At 39.8% G+C, this 21135-nt stretch overlaps 2 protein-coding genes across 2 annotated transcripts in view; both read left to right on the forward strand.

Moving 5' to 3' along the window:
• Positions 1-373: 373 nt before the first annotated feature.
• Positions 374-13716, forward strand: LOC134799095 (protein O-mannosyl-transferase 2). Its single transcript, XM_063771486.1, has 16 exons — positions 374-520; positions 785-865; positions 1278-1362; positions 2511-2615; positions 2949-3057; positions 3465-3553; positions 4501-4689; positions 6469-6575; positions 6750-6942; positions 7877-8074; positions 10247-10357; positions 10901-11030; positions 11515-11663; positions 12367-12523; positions 12664-12807; positions 13162-13716. The coding sequence occupies exons 1-16, from the start codon at positions 474-476 to the stop codon at positions 13377-13379; spliced, it is 2112 nt and encodes a 703-aa protein (XP_063627556.1). The 5' UTR covers positions 374-473; the 3' UTR covers positions 13380-13716.
• A 3075-nt stretch (positions 13717-16791) lies between these two features.
• The window catches only part of LOC134799705 (baculoviral IAP repeat-containing protein 6), a 78585-nt gene continuing 74241 nt past the window's right edge, over positions 16792-21135 (forward strand). The window contains exons 1-2 of the mRNA XM_063772141.1: positions 16792-17035; positions 17257-17441. Coding sequence (XP_063628211.1) covers positions 16858-17035; positions 17257-17441 — 363 coding nt within the window. The 5' untranslated portion in view covers positions 16792-16857. The remainder of the gene's footprint in view (positions 17036-17256; positions 17442-21135) is intronic.

The raw sequence follows: 21135 nt of genomic DNA on the forward strand, positions 1-21135 counted from the left end.
TCATCATGTCGGAAACTGCTTCTACGATGGAGTCTCAAGATGAGACGCTAGATGTTGACCATTTAATTATGGAAATAGAAGGAGATCACCTTTGTGGTATAAATACTCAAAGTTATACGGCGAACGCATATTAAAGACACGTTTCATGACAAACGACTGGTACGAAATCCATGTTGAGAATGAACAAATCGTCGACTTTTTCATCGCAGTGCACGCAGTGAATTTTCTGCGATATATTACAGCGCGATTCTAAAATCGTGTCGCAAAAGTTAAAATCGTGGTGCGCGCTTGGCCTTACACATTTTGGAACGCTCGACTGTCAAGTGTCAACGTTCTGTCACTGTCAAACACGAATGCAGTGACGTTCGCAATAGGAGTACCGTTATGGATTTTATTTATTCATGTTATAATCATTTGAATTTGTAATAAAATAAATGTTTTGAAATTACTATATAGGAACGACAGTCTCAAGAATGTCTGATAAAGTAAAAACTGGCCCTAACAACTCATCTACAAAATTGTAAGTAACTACATTAACATTACACACTATTTACAAACTTTCGCCAAGTTTTATTTTTAAAATATCTCTTCATTTAGCCTTGCCCAGTATTAAAAAACTTACAATACAAATTCAAATATGTTAAAAGTCCATACTTCAATTTCGAAATTCTTTTGGACAGGAAATTGCCTTAAGTTTACCTAATCATAAATTGATATTAAATATTTGAAAGTGTCTAAAAATATTAAAAGTCAAACGCTGGTTAAAGTGGTTATCTGGTTATAGATGGTGGATAACATTTGGAGTGCTTTGCGGTGCCACATTTGTGACAAGGTTCTACAAAGTTTTGGAACCAGACCATGTATGGTATGTACAGAATAATATAGATACCTATGCAGTTTTTAAATGATATAGGAGGCAAACGAGCTGACAAATCAACTGATGGTAAGCGATTACCGCCGCCCATGCTAATACTTAATAATAATTAATAGTTGCTAATACTTTCCAAAAAAGATCTTTAAAAGGTTGGAAAAATTATAGAACTTAAAGAAGTTTTAATTGCGATAGAATTTTGAGATCTTTGTAATAAAATGGCAATACTGCTACTTTTTTGTTAGAATACCAGTAATGGTTCTATTCAGTATTTTGAGCGTCAATCATAAAAAGTTTTATGAATCTAAATCAAATCAATTATAAATGATATCCAAATAATATAAATATTCAATAATATCCAGAGACTTGACTTCTCAATGTTTAACATTCTATTTATTTATTTCAGTTGGGACGAAACTCATTTTGGTAAAATGGGTAGTTGGTACATAAACAGGACTTTCTTCTTTGATGTACATCCTCCTCTTGGCAAGGTAAAAGAGTTAAAAGAACTATTATGGAAACTTTCTAGAATAAAAGCTTACCAACAGAATAATTTATTCTAAGTGCGTGTGTGTGTGTGTGTGTGTGTGTGTGTGTGTGTGTGTGTGTGTGTGTGTGTGTGTGTGTGTGTGTGTGTGTGTGTGTGTGTGTGTGTGTGTGTGTGTGTGTGTGTGTGTGTGTGTGTGTGTGTGTGTGTGTGTGTGTGTGTGTGTGTGTGTGTGTGTGTGTGTGTTTGTGTGTTTGCTACCTAATACACAACTCTATAACAATGCTCTGCTACAAGTGCTGGTTAAAGAAATTAAATGATATTCCTTTGTCTAGTTACCATGCTCACTGCGGCACTCTTTCCAAAGACTTAAGACAAATGCTTGGCTATGAGTTAAACTAACTGCCACAGCAAGCAGGTTAACTTAACTTTAAATTATTAACAGCAACACTCCTAACTGTACATAGGTGGACCTTATTACAAAAGACATAAGGTCCACCAATGTACAGTTAACACTTTCGCAACCAGGCAAAATTTCAAACAATACCCCAGAAACCGACAGTACTCGCTAGTCGGGCAACGACGTGCAACTCAATGCCGCACGCCGCGAACCCGCTAGTCGGGCAAGCGGCGGACGCTCAGGGCTGTGCCAAGTAACTTTCGTATAAGTACGTGGATAAAATTAAATCTGCTGTCTCATCTGTTTAGGCTCCCCGTTTTGTTCTTATCCTAATTCTAACTCCTATTGATACATACCCGTGTATGCAATTTCACGTAACCAACTAATAAGAATTTTTATTTTGTAATCACATTAGGTAAAGTAAATAAAAATACAAAGTGAAGTAATAAAATATAATAATCAACTGTACCAACTTTTCGACCACATAATAATCAGAAGACTTACAATTTTTTCTGTTAGTGGCAGTGGCAGCCCTGAGGTAGTGAAGATGCAATGCTTGCCCGCCTGTCGGGCACTTCGGCGTCGCGTGTAGGTTTATAGCTCTTGCCCGACTAGCGGGTATGCCGGCATCTGAGTAAAGTTTACGAGTGCCCGAGAGTCGGGTACGCGGTGTCGAATGTGTTAACAGTGTGGGTGATGATATCAAAGAAAAATAATCAAGAAGTTAATTCTTAATGTTGTTAATATTGCAGATGCTCATTGCTTTGTCAGGCAAGCTGACAGGATATGATGGCACCTTTCCTTTTGACAAGCCCGGAGACAAGTATGATGGCGCCAAATATGAAGGCATGAGAATTGTGAGTTATCAGTTTATTTATTGCATCCATGGTTGTTACATTTGGTGTTACATAGTAAAAGTAAGTTTCACATGGACCCTGGTAGGGCACAGCAACATTCTAGAGTTATTTAGTGAGATGCCATAATAATTATACCATTTGCTAGTCTGTGCGGAAAGAGAAGATTCATAGAATGTATTGGATCCCATACATTTCACGACTCTTCTCTTTTCACACAGACTCTAGCTGTTTAACTGAGGGTTGCTTGCAATGGCTGTCGGACAGATTCCTCTGATTTTAAGTGAATTAATATAGCATTATAGATACACCTATATATAGTGTTTCTTTTTTCAGTTCTGTACAACCTTGGGAGCCCTTGTCATTCCTTTGACGTTTTTATCATTATGGGAGATGACAAAGTCATTGGACTCCACTTTTATAGGAACAATGCTCTTATTATGTGGTATGAATCATCCTATATTTTATTAATGTAAATGATGCTTATTGCTCGATTCCAAAAAAACTGCACATTTTTCATGTAATTTATCACACACATAGTTCATGCTTTTTATACTTACCAGAATTCACTTCCTGAGAGGATGAAAAGGGTTGAAATTTAGAACGTATTTTATTTAAATTAGTGGCTTCTTAACGCATTCACTGCCAGGGGGCGTGGCCTAGGAACAAACTTGTATGGCGGTGGACGCACATGTGCGTCGGGGGCAGTGAATGTGTTAACTATAGAAATCGTATGCAGGAGCTACTTCCACACCTTCCTCCTACTTCTAAACCTTCAAACTCAAAAATATAATAATTGGATATCTCTTATTTAATATAGTATTTTATATATTGTAATATGTTTTGTTTCAGATGTTGGTTTTCTAACTCTAAACAGGTATATTTTGTTGGACCCAATTTTGCTGTTTTTTATGAGTTGCTCTATTTATGGTGCTATGAAGGTAAATAAAATATTTACAGAAATAAAATATCTTGCATGATTGGTATATCGCGTCAGCAACGACAAAAAAAATACAAATAAAAATTTAAATCCTCCAGTTCGTTTCTACTCGCAATTTTAGATATTTGTGATTCAAGGGGTTAATTTGTAGAAGCACTTTTTTTTAAACATAGCTGCCTCGCAAGGAAATTAAAACATTTCGACCACGAGTCCGTTTCCTATGACACGATAGTCACGTCTACACAGACAGAGCAGCTTCCCACGGCATTTTCCTCGCAAGGCAACTCGTTCTATCTGGACCCTAAGGGCGTCCGCTAGCTGGCGCCAGGGGCGTATTTACCCTAGGGCCATCCGGGCCATGGCCCGGGGCGCCAACCTCCAGGGGCGGCATATGCCAACCCCCAGGGGCGGCATGCCGGATTGCATTTTGTTTTTCTTCCTTGACTTCTGGGGCGGCAAAACGTATTGGCCCGGGGCGCCAAATTTCAAAATACGCCCCTGGCTGGCGCAGTTACACGGAGCGAGTTAACGAATAATGAATGAATGAAATTTTTTATTTCAGGCAACTAGTGGCCCATATATAAATATCTTAAAACTAGCATACATATTATAAAAATATATTTTAATAAACTAAATACTACAAATCACATTAAGGCTGCGATGCATTACGCAACCCCGCAGTGTCAGGGAGCCGGCCGCGGAACCGCCGAAACTTGACACCCTTCGGCCAAAACTCCTCCTTGGTGAAGGTCGCTAGATGGTCAGTCGGAACTCTCACCGCAAACGAATTAAAATTCGCATTGTGTCGAGATAATAGTATATTAGGTACGAGCAACGCTAACTGGCGCGGACGCGTGCGCCGAATTTTACCTATAATCCGGATTTACGTGCGTATTAGCTTATGTGTAGTTTCTGTCTCATTGGTAATAAGCGTTTTGCACTAATCAGGTCCGCACACTCACCACAGAAGGTCACGCGCCCTTCTCACCAACACTGATAACCTGGCAGCTGTTCCTCGGTGCTTCGCTGGCCTGCACCATGTCGGTCAAGTTCGTGGGGCTGTTCGTCGTACTGTTTGTGGGGCTGCGGACTGTGGCTGACTTGTGGGACGTCCTTGGAGACCTTACTAAACCTGTGGTAACTTGATTAAAGTCATACACTTTTATGTTCAAAATTTAATAATATATTTCACTAAAAACTTGGTGGAACTTACTTTATTTAGCAGTCAGACAAGCTAAACGCGCCATGTATTTGCAAAATTTCTGAGTTTTCATCATCGCATCTTGAACCTTGATGGAATGCACGAAGGTTGATATTGGGCTGTAACAGCGCGCGTCCCTTGACGTCTTTACCGATCAGCGAAAGAATAACACAAAGCTAATTATTTGCTTCCTAGCAATAAAAAAAACTTATTAAGTTAGTAGATGTAGTAGATGTAGTGTAGGGACGCCCGGCCGGAAGCAGGCGGGCTGTCGATCGCTTGTCGCGTTCATTCAGCCCAGTTCCCTGGAGTTGGAGCTGCAGGTTACTGTCCCGGCGGCATTCCCACACTATTCTCCTCAAATCTTCTTGTTTTCCTGCAGAACAGAAGGACATCTTTGAGTTCGACGTCCTTTAGTTCGTTTTCTTCTAGTGTGTCTCTACCGAATGTATTATATCGCGGTGCCGCGTACATAGTACATTCTGCTAGTAAGTGTAAGCTGGTCTCCTCCTTTCCACAATGTGGACAGGAGGCGTCTCTACTGATTTCCATTATCTTAAGGTGTCTGTTGAGAGTATTGTGACCTGTAATGATACCTGTCAGTAGTCTCAGACTGCTCTTACCTAGTTTCAAAAGATACCTGGTTCTCCTGTGGTCTATACCTTTGATCATCATCTTCGACTGTCTGCATCCAGTCTCTTCTTCCCATTCTCTCTGTGCTTTCATCTCTTTTACCTTCCCTATGACTCCCTTCGTGACATCAGCTGACATAGGCAGAGCCGGTTCCGGACCTATGTATTCCGTCTCCGCCCCTATCCTCGCCAGCTCGTCTGCTTTCTCGTTTCCCGTTACTCCCTGGTGTCCTGGTACCCATGCCACCGTGACACTTCTTTGCTTGCCTATCAAGTTGAGCTCCTCTCGGCATTCTCTCACGAGCGAGGAGGTAACTGATATTTTCTTTAGTGCCTTTAGTGCTGCCTGGCTGTCTGTATATATTACAACAGCTCCCTCTTGTTTTGCGCTCTTTTTGATTATGCTTGCGCAGCGTGTTATAGCACATACCTCGGCTTGGAACACGCTAGCATATCTGCCCAGTGGTACTGATACTTTCTCTCCCAGTTTGGGGATCACTATGCCCGCCCCTGCTAATTTCGTCGAGCTTCTTCTTGAGCCATCCGTAAAGCAGATGGTCGTCGGGTGTCCGACTTCCACCTTCCAGTTGTCTCTTTCTCCTATGTGTATTCTATATTTCTTGTCAAAAATCTCCTGCCTCTTTATAAGGTCATTATTAGCCATCAACATTTCAAGTTTTGATTGTGCCTCTCTTTGTATCAGCGCGTGTCTCTTGTCCACGCAGCTTCCTCTCCATTCCTTGCATGCTTTCATTCTATACCACTGTTCTGTGGCTCTTTTCTCCACCTCAATCCAGAGTGGCTTCAAGCCTAGCATTACCTCCATTGCGTGTGTCGGGGTCGTTCTCATAGCCCCCGTCATCATGAGGCACGCTAATCTCTGGACTTTGGTTAGTTCTCTTTGGTTTTCTTTAATATGTGCTCTATGCCACCATGTCACTGCTCCCAATATCACCCTTATTAAGTTAGTCGTGAGTGGTGATACAAAGTCTAGTGAATTACAGTTAAAAGTATCTCCCCATCTATGATTAGTTTTGTAAATTTTTGTAAGTTTTGTGCACATATATGATTGTTTGCTTTCAGAGCCTCACCGTGAAACATCTGATTGGTAGAACCATCACTTTGATCTTGTGGCCTACTGCTCTCTACGTGTTCTTCTTCTGGATACATCTCACCGTATTGTCAAAAAGGTTAGGTTAGGTTAGTTAGGTTCATAATCACGTGTAGTAACGTGATTATGAACACAGATGCTTCAAAATTATCCATCCTAGCAATTACTAGCCTTGGTTAAATATTACTTGATTGTTTAAAAATGGAATTGTTTTTTTATTTCAATAACACATTACCTACTTACATTTCAACAGTGGAAACGGCGACGGCTTCTACTCATCCGGTTTCCAAGCGCGCCTTATAGGAAACAGTCTTCACAACGCCAGTGCCCCTCGCGTTCTGGCCTATGGCGCAGTAGTAACATTGAAGAACCATCGCACTGGAGGGGGGTACTTACACTCGCATCATCATCTGTACCCGGCCGGGGTTGGCGCTAGGCAGCAACAGGTAAATATGAGCTTTGTTCTTTAACTGTTAAAGTCGCTATTCCCAAGTTTCATAAGGAACAGTCTTCACAACGCCAGTGCCCCTCGCGTTCTGGCCTATGGAGCAGTAATTACATTGAAGAACAATCGCACTGGAGGGGGGTACTTACACTCGGATAATCATCTGTACCCGGAGTTGGCGCGAGGCAGCAACAGGTAAATATGAGCTTTATTTATTGATGGTTAAAGTCGCTATTCGACCCAAGTGTGCTTCACGGGGATCGCTAGTGACCCTCAAGTATTAGCACAAACGAAGCTCAACGGAGACAGCTTTGCAAGGAAACGGTACCAGTGACTAGTGAGGATTTGTAAGTTAAAAAACTGCCAATTTACTCGTACGCTTAGGAAAAGAGCGGAAAAGATAAACCGTAGAATATAGTCTATGTATAGACAACAATCAGTCAACTTCTTTCACTAGAACCCTATCGCTCAAGTGCTCTTTGTAATCGCAATCCACAGTTTTTAGACACATTCGGCCAACCAATCAAGATAGAACTTTAATTTTGACGCTACCCCATTTAAAATTAGTCAGAGATCACGATCAGTAATTTATTACGTTCATAGGCAATTAATATAACGTACACTAATTCTTCTGCTATGAAACCCTATAGACCAGTGGTGGGCAAAGTACGGCCCGCGGGCCATCTGCGGCCCGCGAATGGATTTTATCCGGCCCGCCGCCGGTCGTATGAAATAATTAGAATATGGGGTATATGGCATTGGCCCTCGATTATCACAAATCAAAATTAATTTTGGCTACAATTCTGGCCCTCCACTTAAATTTCCTAAACTTTCTGGCCCCCCATGAAGAAAGTTTGCCCACCACTTCTATAGACCAATGCTGTAGTCCAATCGGGCCTGAAATAAAAAAAGTAAAACTTAATCGTCTTCCACAGATAACAACATACACGCACAAAGACGAGAACAACCGCTGGATCGTCCGGCCATACGCATCCTCACCTTCAGGCACTGTGCTCGTGCGCAGCGGAGATCTAGTGCGGCTCACGCATACGCAGACTATGCGCAACCTGCACTCGCACAGGGAGCGCGCGCCGCTCACGCAGAAATGCATGCAAGTTACTGGATACGGCGAAGTAAGCTAGAGGAACATCTTATACTATCCTAGATACTAGTACTAGTGGTTCTGTGAATCCGGCATTTTGTTTTCAAACAAGTTTGTCAGTAGAAAAAGGCGCGAAATGCTTAAATTTTTTAAATTTGCCGCTTTTTTCTACTGACGGAAATGGCTTGACAGACTTTAATTATCACACCTGTAACTAAAAATAGCGCCTCATGCAAAGCATCGAAACAAAACGTCGAAAGACATACAAGCCATGGATACCAGAATATTGAAGATCATAAGATATAATGATAACATCATGGAATTACTGCTGACTGTCTTAAATAGTTGCATGGAGGAAGGGACATTCCCAGAAATACTGAAAACCGGCAGAGTCGTACCTATCTTTAAGAAAGGTAAATCAAATGACCCAAGCAACTACAGACCAGTGTGTGTACTACCTGTCTTCTCAAAGGTCTTAGAAGCGGTGCTAAAAACCAGAATAATGAATTTTTTTGAACACCACGATCTCTTCTCACACCACCAATACGGCTTCAGAACAGGGAAATCCACAGCCATGGTTATAAGAAGAGTCGTCGATTTTGCATTAGAGTCTATGGATGGGTCGCAGAAATGCGCAAGCATGTTTTGCGACCTATCTAAAGCTTTCGACTGTATACGGCATGATATTCTCATTCACAAACTACACCACTATGGTTTTGACGGCATAGCTTTAAAAATGATGGTCAGTTACATGCAGAATCGAATGCAAGTGGTTGAAGTTAGAAAAAATGTGTCATCCCCTGAAATGTGTAAAATAGGCGTACCGCAGGGATCAATTCTGGGCCCAGTATTATTCTTGATTTATGTCAATGACTTGCCTTCAAATATACCAGAATGGGCACAGATCAGCCTTTTTGCAGATGACACACATATTGGAGTCAGACACAAAGATCAACCATCAATGGAAAGACACCTAAGATGCATCACAGACTTATTACACAAATGGTTTGAATGTAACGGCATTGTTTTAAATAAAAATAAAAGTACATTTGTAAGCTACAAGACACTTTCAAGAAAAACCAATGAAACAACCACCTTTGAGTACACTCACAATACATGTTTCTTAGGCTATGAAATTGACAGTCAACTAACACATAGCACGCATATTGACAAAGTTTGTATAATAGATTAGCATCGGCTAATTACGCATTGTTGAAACTAAAGCCCCTAGTTAACCTAAAAACTTTAAAAACTGTATACTATGCTTATGTTCAAAGTGTACTAACTTATGCGATTACTATCTGGGGAAATGCAGTAGATATATACCGGGTATTGATTCTACAAAAACGCTCGATTAGAATAATATGCGGAGTAAATTGGCGCACATCTGCGAGGTCCTACTTTGTGAAGCTTGAAGTAATGACGGTCATATCATTGTTTATATACAACTCTGTGTTAGAAATTCACAAGAAAGCAAGCACTCTACTTAAGCGTTCGGATTGCCACAATTATAATACGAGAAACAATAGCAAACTAATACTTCCATCACTAAGATTAAAAAAGTGTCAAAAACAGGGAATTTTCATAAAAATAAAGCTATTTAATAAACTGCCCACAAATGTCACGGATTTACCTTTTAATTTATTCAAAAATACAGTCAAGACTTTTTTCCAAAACCATGCCTTCTATTCGATTACTGAATATTTATTATTAAAAAATATTTTAATTGACGCAAATTGTAAATAGATTTTTATTATTACTAAGCGTATTTACTTTGTAAATTCATACTCTTTAAGTATAATATTGTGAAATGCTGACTTACCATGTAATGATCATGTTACATTATGGTTAATAAACAAACTAAACTAAACTAAGCATCTTTGGCTACCCTTGTTATGTTTGGCCTGTAAACATCTTCTATTAATTTCATACCTGATAGGGTATTAAAAAAAAAATTGATTAATTATATTATTTAAAATAAATTAGTTTACACCATGCATGAAATAAAGCATCAGAAGATTAACTGAGAAACGTAGACAGCAGTTATTTTTAGACACAATTTCTATTTTAAAACTATGTGACGTCACATGCTAGTGTTTCATATAAATTCCATAGCAGCAAAATCGTTTTGACAGTTCAAAAATAGAAACTGATTTGACTAATAGTCAAATACCCTATATGAAATTCATATTGTTCCTTCTAGGACGGAGTTGGCGACGCGAACGACGTGTGGAAGATCGTGATTGCTGGAGGCAAAGATGGGGACGAAATACAAACTGTCAAGAGTAAACTCATGTTCGTGCACTATTTGCAAGTGAGCACCATAACCTTATATGACAACCTTTTATAAATTTGTATTTACACAAAAGGTACCTACATGCTTACAAATAAAATTTAAAATATCGCCAAACTGTAACCAATAATACTGTAATATGGGAGTGTATAGATGACATTAGTATACATACTGCAACAAACAAATGGATCCAACACTGTCTGTGTTGTTGGTGGAATTCAGCAGAGTGGCGCTTACGAACTTAATGGCTCCTCTACACGATGGGCCAGCGCCCGCCACTCCAAGGGACTCCCTCTAACGCATAAATGCGTCCCTTGGAGTGGCCGGCGCTGGGCCATCGTGTAGAGGAGCCACAAGATTTTTACGTGAATGATAGGAATCTGAGTTGCGGATTGTATTACATTTTTAAGCTAAACCTTTGGAATCAGTATCATCATCATCATCAGGGTGTAAATATAAAAAAATAGCGTTTGTTCGCTAAACACAGAATCTTCCATATATTCCATCATAACTTTTTTTCAATAACACAAAATGTGTTTCTCAATGATTTGTGTTTGTTTGCAGGCATGCGCACTGACAACAACCGGCAAGCAGTTACCGAAGTGGGGTTACGAGCAGCAAGAGGTTGCTTGCAACCCTAACTTGAGGGACAAGAACGCGCTGTGGAACGTAGAGGACAATGTTTTTGATGACCGTAAGTAGACTTAAGGTGGTTACTTAACAAGTAGGTGTAAGGGTGGTATTCCACCTATGCAATTTCTTTGTCCAATGTGCATTGCGTCTCACTCTCTCATTAAGCAAAATGTGAGATGCAAATACACATCGGACCAAGATATTGGACAGATGGAATACCATGCTATGCTGTCACTTTATTCCCTTTCATCCTTGTTTCTTCTTCTTCCAGTGCCATTTCCTACCGGAGGTCGGCTATCATAAGGGCTATACGAACTTTAGACACAGCTATCCTCGTATATCATCCTTGGTTGAAAAACATTAAAGACTTTGGTTATCGGTTCAGTTATCTTCGTCTGTACGGTACGCTCTAGTTCAACATTTCTAAATCTAATTTCAAATTCTCTGAAATCGGTAAAAATCTATTGTACCCCTGTTACACGCGCGTTGCCGACCCTTTAAAACCTGGTACACTCCTTTTTGTAACCGTTGCTCTCTGTTCACAGTACCAAAAGTAAGCTTCGAGGCCTACGCATCAGGCTTCATAGAGCGCTTCTTAGAGTCCCACGCCGTGATGTTCCAGGGCAACGCAGGGCTCAAGCCTAAAGAAGGCGAAGTCACCAGCCAGCCGTGGCAGTGGCCTATCAACTACCGGGTAAGGTCACACAGTCTTTATCCAGGTTTAAAATGTGGGGTAAAAAATTACCCTAGAAACATTGGCTAGGTAGTTAAAAGGACTAGCAAGCATATCAAATTTGAGGTCTCTATTTTGCAAGCTTAGACAGTGGCAGTACCCTCTGTCAATTGTCGACTAAGGTCGGCACAAGTATGAGGAAATGGAGGCAATCGGTATTTAATCCACATGCTTATATGACTTGTTAGAGGCGTTCGATTGCGTAGATCATTAGAATTTACTATTAATATTAGCAACTTTGGGAAGGACGAATTTCGATGTCTTACAGATGTATAACTAAATTAGATTAGATTCAGAAAGTACCTTAAAGCATTTCAAGATTAGTAAATTCTAGAATCTGGATTGGTGTTCCTCAAGGATCGATATTAGGTCCTCGCCTATTTCGCAAGAATCAAAAGCAATGAAGCCGAAGGCAAGCATAGCAAGGATATGTATTTTCGGGTTTATCAAAATCAGTCGCGTTCGCATCGTTAGGTTTACAGTGTACTGATCCTAATATTAACCCTTTGAACGTCGACTATCGTGTGCGGCGCATCATCGTGAATTTGTCGGAATGTACGAAGGTTGATATTAAGCGGTAACCGCTCGCGTCAGTTGACGTATTTTGCAGTCAAACAGCTAAACTGTCTCCTTTACCTGACCTGTATGTTCTATTTGGTTACAGGGCCAATTCTTCTCCGGTAGCGCACACAGAGTCTACCTGCTGGGCAATCCGGTGGTGTGGTGGACCAATCTCGCGTTCCTCGCCGTGTTCTTCGTCATCTATGTTGTCAACTCCGTTAGGGAGAAGCGGGCAGAGGCGCGTGGCATCGTATTGCAAGGTATTTTTTTAAATAATATAAATCAGCTTCATGTAGTCCAGTCTTCATCACTAGTTGGCCATAATAACTCCTTTGCCAACCGCATAATTTAAACGGGAGGCCAATACCTTCCTACTTTAATTATTGTTATTTGAATACAGGTGGTGAAAATGCAAGACTTCTAAACGCAGCAGGATGGAGCTTCATTGGCTGGGCGTTGCACTACGTACCCTTCTGGGCAATGGGGCGAGTGCTGTACTTCCATCACTACTTCCCTGCGTTGGTCTTCAGTTCCATGCTAACGGGTAACCAAATCAATACGGTTCTGCCAATAGGTATCTGGCTTTATGAGAATAGCATATCATCATTAAGTTCAGGTACATTTTTGACAGATACATTTATCTAGAATGAGAATAAGTAATTAATAATTACCTATATCCTTGCCTAATTCTAGATTCCAACACAACAAAATATGGCGCTCCTCTTTTCTACATCTCGCATTCTAAGTTTTCTTTTAAGTCGCATATAAAATCAAAATGAATGGAGTCTCGCTTAGAACGGTTTCTTTATTATGTTCTGTATGTAGTAATATGATAATACGAGTATGTGATCATAAACGAAATTCTTACAAGAAATTATAACCAACTTTTTCTTTCCAGGTATTCTCACCGAATATCTCCTAAAAAGCATCAAGGCTTACCTAAGCCCGGAGCTCGGCCGTGCTGTGTACCAAGGAGCTATAGGCCTCGTGTTGTCCACTACCGTGTACAGTTTCTATCTGTTCTCCCCTTTGGCTTATGGCATGAGCGGTCCGCTTGCACACGAGCCTAATTCTACCATGGCGGGACTCAAGTGGCTTGAGTCATGGGAGTTTTAGATATTAAATTCACAAAAAGCCATAAGCTTGGTCCCTACTGTACAGTCTCTACCTGTTCTCTCCTCTGGCTTATGGAATGAGTAGTCCTTTAGCACACGGGCCAAATTCTACCATGGCGGGCCTCAAGTGCCTTGAGTCTTGGAAGTTTTAGATATTTATGCCATTTGCGAGGGAGCCACAGGTAGGACAAATGGTTGAAAAAAAAAACAAGTGGCTATTATTTATTGTATAATGTTATTTAATAAAGTAAGTAGAATGTAATGCGCTGAAATCCGTGTAAATTATAATAACAAAGTATTGTTATTAGGATGTCGTATTAAAAAGTACTTATAGTCTAACCTGTTCCGTCCAATTTGTATATTGTAAGCAATTTTTTATACTTTTTTAAAATAAATACTCATTATGTTTTATTTGTGTTTTATAGCTTTCTCCTCAATTCGCCTTTTTATATGTATGGTACTTTGAGCTGACTGATATTATGGTATGGTCAGGCAATTATAAGAATTACATGCAGACCATGCAGTCATTATTCCAAAAAAAATCTTGATAGCGCGATTTTTACTACCCTCAGCAGCGCCATCTAGCTCACAATTTTATAATAATTAAAAACTGTATGGGAATGAGATCATGATTGTTCAAAAACTAATGAGAAAATTGGGTTTTATCCACAAGAGTGGCAAAGTAAATTAATGCAAATTTTGAGTTGTTTCCTTATGCTGGCTGGCATAATTGACTTTGAATGATAAATATTTAATCAAATTCATGTGAATTTGATTTGGTTTGATTAATTTTATATTTTACAGTTAGGGTTAATTTCGTCAGGTTGGTATGGTGAAAAAAATTGTTTAACCCTCGTGCCTTGAAACCCTCGCCACGCTCAAGATTCCACTTTTCGAACCAATCGCTACGCCAGGGGGGTACTTAGTCGTGTCACTACGCAGTTTAAATAGGTGCATTTGGCCGGCACGCTTCCCGAGCAGGCGTTTGGCAGTGGGCTGCCGCTCGGCTCACACGATAATCGTGTCACGTGGCGCTCGCACAAAATTGAAAATACACAATGGCTTCGAAACCTAAATCTCGATCTAATCCGATCCGTATAAAAGATATTGTTCTGTTTACGGATGTCTGAATAAACGGAAGAACAAGGAAGTAGAAATAATTAATATTAGGAACTGACCGACATATTTTCAAAGGAATACGGCTAAAAATTTTATGTTTACAGTATCAAAGTTTGTAATTCCTACATATTTATCATAAAAATAATAAAACAGTAATAAAAATCTTAGCGGCACTGAGTAGTCAACAAATAAACCACACGTATGTTGAACTCGTTGGACGGATATACAAAAGTAGCACGGCCAGCATCAAGCTGCACGCACCAGGTCCCAAATTTAAAATCCTTAAGGGAGTGAAGCAGGGTGACCCGCTCTCTCCTAAATTGTTCACCAGCTGCCTGGAGGAAGTTTTCAAAAAACTGGCGGTCTCTTGGGAGACAAAGGGTATCGAGGTCGGCGATAAGAGGTTGACAAACCTTCGATTCGCGGACGACATCGTACTCTTCTCAACATCGGCGACCGAACTGCAATGTATGCTACAGGAACTTAGCAACGCAAGCCTTGAGGCTTGAGGGATTCTAACGATGAATAGATCCAAAACCCAGTTAATGACCAACAGCAAGAAGCACAGGGTGACGGTGGATGGTAACATTTTGCAATATGTCGACGAGTATACCTATCTGGGCCAGATAGTCTCCTTCAGAGATCGCCAGGACAAGGAGATCGATAGAAGGATCGAAAACGCCTGGAGGAGCTTCTGGTCCATGAAGGAACTCATGAAGGGTAAACTCCCAATTGCACTGAAGCGCAAGCTCGTCGACATGTGCATCTTGCCCATCCTCACCTATGGTGCCCAAACCTGGTCACTAACTGAGGCTCAGAAATCCCGGCTCAAGGTTTGCCAAAGGGCAATGGAGCGAAGTATCCTGGGTGTCCGAAGATCTGACAGGGTGAGGAACACATCAGAGCTTCGCTCCAAAACCCGAGTCGTTGATGTTGGGGTGAAGACCGCCAGGCTAAAGTGGGACTGGGCTGGACATGTCTGCCGGATGCATGATGACAGATGGGCCAAAATAGCCACTAGCTGGCATCCCCAGGGTAGTCGAGGCAGAGGCAGACCGAGAAAGAGATGGCGGGACGACCTGGATGCATTCCAGCGGGATTGGCGGGATCTTGCTCAGCACAGGGAGGACTGGAAAGGGAGAGGGGAGGCCTTTGCCCAGCAGTGGGACACACACATGGGCTAGTAAAAAAAAAAACTTGTCAAGTGACAACCCCGTGCCGACACTCACAGCTCGGTCATAAAACTGCGGAGCGCAAAGAAGATTCACGGTTCGTGCGCGGTTATAAGTTTCAATTTTGCTTGCAGGCGGCGAGTATAGGTATAACTTTATACCTAAATTGACTTTAGTCAAGGAGTGAATTTTCTGTACGGTAGTACTATTAGTTATTCTGTGTTCTCGGTTATCAATATTAGCACGAGCAGTTTAACAATAACAAAACAAATAACTATTTCCAGTAGTTACCACTCGTAAGCCCTCATTCACACGGGCGCTTTTACAACGCGTGTTAAAAAAGCGCTTGAATCTGTCCGCACTCTAAATTCGATTCAACGACCAAGGCCTAAAGTCGAAAATCCAACAACCTTGATTAAAAGCGCCACCGCCGTCGTGTGAATAAATACACTTGTATCTATTTGTGTTATTCCAACTCTTTTTTAACGCGTGTTGTAAAAGCGCCCGTGTGTATGAGGGCTAATATAGTTTGTCAAAGGTCTGTCTCATTTCAATCATAGACAGAGAAATCATACTATCTTTGTCTTCCACTAGTACTAGCACCGTAAAGAAGAGGTTATCCTGTGAGTATGATTTCTCTGTCTATGATTGAAATGAGACAGACCTTTGACAAACTATATTAGCCCTCATACACACGGGCGCTTTTACAACACGCGTTAAAAAAGAGTTGGAATAACACAAATAGATACAAGTGTATTTATTAGGTGTAGGTTATCCTCTTCTTTACGGTATAGTTTTCCTGGTTCTTACTGACTGACAAATTGGTTTACATTGCACGAAAGTCTACAACTGCCTTTATGTTTCCATGCGTGACATTGTCTATGAATTAAAAATGAAAACAAGGACTTACGTATGGCAACACTAGGAGGCTACTTTGCATTATTTTATTGTATAAAGTATAATGTGCTGATAAAATTATATTTATACACTCATAATAATACATGAATATTATATTTACACTATTCTATAATAATATGAAAAATCAATATTTCAAAAAGAATTTTAAATTTGTCATTACTCCCACGGCAGATTTTGTATCTGGCCATTCTACTTGAAAATATTTGACACAAAAAAAGTATAATTACAAATGGCGTTTACGTAGAATAGACAGATGTGTTCACGGCCACGATGGGCGATGATTCTTTGATATTACGAGAAGATGGTTATATACGTATGAACTTTCCTGTTACTTCTTTAACGTATCACAGTAACTTGAACATAATTTTGGTGAAGACTGATGTTGGTGGTGTACACGTTTTGGATGTCAATTCTGGTGTGATTCTTCAGTCGTCCTGCCTATCAGCGGGTAAGTCACGATTTTAGATGCTTGTCATGTCTAATACAATATATTCCGTAATTTTCCCCCTATTGCTTTCGTATAAGGTGGAATTTGAATAAGAATTACAGCATATTGCATTCATTTACGCGTTAGGATTGTTCTTAGTTGCCCTACATTGTTTCGGCTGACAGTTCTTTATAAACAATAATTGGTGCGTCGAGATTACTTGAGCTTTTGGTAAATTGCAGATGATGGGGGTACGCTTGGAGTGGAGTACGCGTCGGGGGCTGACAGGGTGTTCGTGTGGGATAGCAGTGGCGTGGGAGCCCGGACGGATTACAATGGAGTCCTGCTGCTGCACACCGCGCTCCAACGGCCGCTCCCGTCTTCGCAGCCAGATAAAATAATAAGAATTGAACTTGTGCTCTCTGAGGTATGTACAAATTTTGTGAACATCTTTGTTTATTAAAGGTTTAGGGCATTGAGTAGTACTTGACAGATTATCTAACCTTAAACAGTATCTAGTTACCCCTATATTGTGTATATCTATAGATAAATATCAAATCATCGTAAATCTATACTGAATTTTAACTATATTACAGTTATTTTGCAACAATCTTGTGCACCAAATCTTGAGTACCTACTTATTTGATATGCATCAACACATAAATGGTTAAGAAGGCATTATTATAATATTTTTCGCATGTACTGTTTAAGATCTCTGCCTATGTAGGATATGCATGTAGGTTGTATAGGGTACACAAAGGCCTTTGAGAAGCAACAGTGAAAAAGATGGTTAGAACAAACAAATACATAATTTACATAATGCCATCCTTATAAGTGGGTTGGATATTCTTATTATTGAAACCTCTTATAAGATGTCCAAATGAGCAGCAGTATCTAAGTCAACGGTCGGCAACAGGCGGCCTGCGGGCCACATGCAGCCCCTCGAGCCTACCTGGCTATTTTGTATGTAATTTGACAAACAACAATGTCTGATAAAGTCATAAATATTAACAAAGTGCGGCCCGCGTCAACTTTGTTAACTACTATGTGGCCTTTGGCTGCTAAAAGGTTGCCTACCGCTGATCTAAGTGAATGAAGTGTCCAAATAGACCTATATGGTACATGTGACTCAGTGTGTAGACATGTATGTTGTATATTAGCTCCTTGTACTTCAATGTTTCTTGGTACTGGGTTTCTATACAAAACCAGTTCTAGAACCAGAGAGCCTACATCGAACATTGAAATTCAGAATTTCATTATCTTTCTCTCTATTAGGCTTGTGCCTGCTCGGTCACTACAGAGAGTGCTCCGCTCTCGGTCAATCGGTCAAACGGACTAATTCGGTCTTTTAGTTCCTTTAGTTCAGTTCGGTCTTTGAGAGCTGGGAATGTATGAATCGATTTTACCTTAGTTTTTTTTCTATTTTTTTGGCAACTGAATTACGATTCAAGTTGTACGATACTATATGACGGTTAAACATCAAAAAGCTAGACACAATAAAATAAAATAAAAAATATAGAAAAAATATTTGATTTTTTTTCATACTTTTCAGGTTTAGGACTGTTTGTCACTCTTTTATCTCGTTCGCACTCGTGCTAACGTCATTGTGAACCGTTTCATTCAGTCTATTTTCTGTTTCACTCATGTCAAGCGCTCATCAATCCCACTGAACTAAAGGACCTAAAGACCGATTAAGAGCGTGCAGGAAGATTTAGTTCCTTTCGGTCCTTGACAGGATTTCATTCTTAACAGTTCTTAGTTCATGACCGACACAAGCCTACTCTCTATGACTCTTGGATATTTGAGCAATAGAGAATGAAAGATATGGATTATAGAACAAAAATGCATGTCTAGAGATACAAAAACATATCAGAGGCATTGTTTGACCCTTTACCAGGCGGACAGTTCACAAATGACAATCGAATGACAGACTTACTCATTGAAAATAGCACATGATCGAAGTGCTGTATGTGGGAAATATATATCCGTTAGCCTGGTAAAGGGTTAATTGGCAGTGTAAAAATGAGTCATCAAAATCCTCAGGTGGCAGCATCACTTTAAAATTGTTTATTTCAAAAAGACATTCCCGCTGTGGGACTTTGCCAGATGAAGGGATTATAAATTATAAACAACCAAAGAAATGTGTATTGTATGGTAACAGTAGTAGTTAACTGTACAGATGTAGTGCATAATTATTTTCCATCATATTTTGACGGAAATGCACGAAAGTGTCTTGCTATTTCAGTCAGTCTCGGTACAAAAAGAATGGGGGTTGACTGTAGCATGACAAACACGAATGTTTCGGAAACACTAATTGACTACATGTTTTACCCAAACAAAAGATAACTGTCTTATCACAAATTTATGTTTGTGGTTTTACGTATACAAGACTGGAATTGTATTAGAGTTACAAAGACTTCATCAAATAAGTTTCTGCCGAAAATTTCATTTCTACAAACACATTTATTGCCAACTGTACTTGAGTCTGACAAAGTGTGGCAATGTCACATTCATACAATGACATTCCCTCACTTTGTTATGTTCAAGTCGGTGTAAAGTTAGCTTAGATGGACTCGGAACAGCTATAATGAATTGGCCTCGTCAAAACAAATTATGTTAGTAGTACTACTAGTAGCCACCAAAGAGATCCACAATTTTCTGGCTCCATCATCAGATCAACTTTATGGTAAGGTGTATTCGGGTAAATCTGAACGTCGCAAACCATCAGATAATTCAGAAAAGGTGCTCTTAGTCTTATTATGCAAGATCTGATATTTCGAAATATCTGACCATTTATTCACAAGTTTATATAAGTGTGTTAAAATAACAACATTTGCATGGTTGCAGCAAATCAAAAATGGTGGAACAGCTTATCTTATCTGAAACAAATTTTTAGAGCATTAGAACATTAACACAACAATACTCGTACAATACGAGTAGGTACATACCTAATCCTTTATTGCTCACCAACTTAAAAACTAAGATAGGTAGACAAAAGGTGGCATTATAGCTAAATAACCCTCCTTTTGTTTTGCCGTAGTCGGGTAAAAGGGATTTCTTCCAGACAACTTTTAATTGTTGATTTAAATATTTTAAACACAATCTCCACTCAAAATTCCAAATAAAATAGGACTTTATCATGTGCACTATAAGGTCCCATTTTGGTTAAAATTGAATCTATTGGTGGTGGAGACAAAGCACACGAATCAACGAATACGAGTATTAGGGGTAGCTAGGAGTTCTTAAACAAAAAAACAAATAACATATAGGAGGAATAGAGTGTTTCATTTTTCCGATTTTCATTTAACCTTTTCGACGCCGTGTCAAACAAAACTGTCACGCGGACGCCACGTCACCGAAGTGTCAAAACTGAAATTGAACTTTATTATGCATATGCACGTAGGTTTATGTTGCTCTGTGATCTGTGTCCGATTAATCAGTCTTTGGCGTTGAACCTGCGATGCGGATATATCGTTCATTGGCATCCAAAAGGTTAACTTCACTCAAATTATTGTTCTCACCAATGAAAAAAGGTTAAAATTGGTCAATATTTAGAAGTTGCACAAGATCAATCAACTACATAACAGCGGTGGGTAGAAAAAGCTTTATGTGGCTACTATCACAGTAGAGAGTTGTTTATTACTGAACCTTCTACATAATAATTAAGTTTTCAAATTATTAGTAAGCCTAATTACGATTTTTAGGGCTACTACTCACGTGACAATTTTATTAAGCTTATGTTGGTTAGAGATGAAAGTAAAAATTTAAGGGTGCATCATGCTTAGTTACATTAAAATTATATGAGAGAGTAGATATGTCAGTTAGAAAGGCAAAAAAACTACACATTTTGTAAGAAGTTTCATTAATTCATCTATCGGAGGTACAAAAAGTCATGTGACAAAAGAAAGGTATTACGAATGAATGTGGAGGGAGGTACGAGGAAAGGAAAACCGAGGAAAAGGTGGATGGACTGTGTGAGAGATGATATGAAACGAACGCAGGTGATGATGAGACGACGGGCGACAGAGAGGTATGAAAGAGACACGCATGCTGCGCCGACCCCTAGTGAATGGGACAAGGGCAAGAGAATGATGATATTGGCATATTTTATTGTAACATTG

The sequence above is a fragment of the Cydia splendana genome, chromosome 18 (assembly GCF_910591565.1).
Source record: "Cydia splendana chromosome 18, ilCydSple1.2, whole genome shotgun sequence".
Taxonomy (NCBI): domain Eukaryota; kingdom Metazoa; phylum Arthropoda; class Insecta; order Lepidoptera; family Tortricidae; genus Cydia; species Cydia splendana.

Excerpts from the sequence above, each read along its gene's own strand:
- LOC134799095 (XM_063771486.1), top strand. The coding sequence starts at position 474 with ATGTCTGATAAAGTAAAAACTGGCCCTAACAACTCATCTACAAAATT. Across the intron at positions 2,616-2,948 it reads AATATGAAGGCATGAGAATT|TTCTGTACAACCTTGGGAGC; the intron begins GTGAGTTATCAG and ends TTCTTTTTTCAG. Across the intron at positions 10,358-10,900 it reads TGTTCGTGCACTATTTGCAA|GCATGCGCACTGACAACAAC; the intron begins GTGAGCACCATA and ends GTTTGTTTGCAG.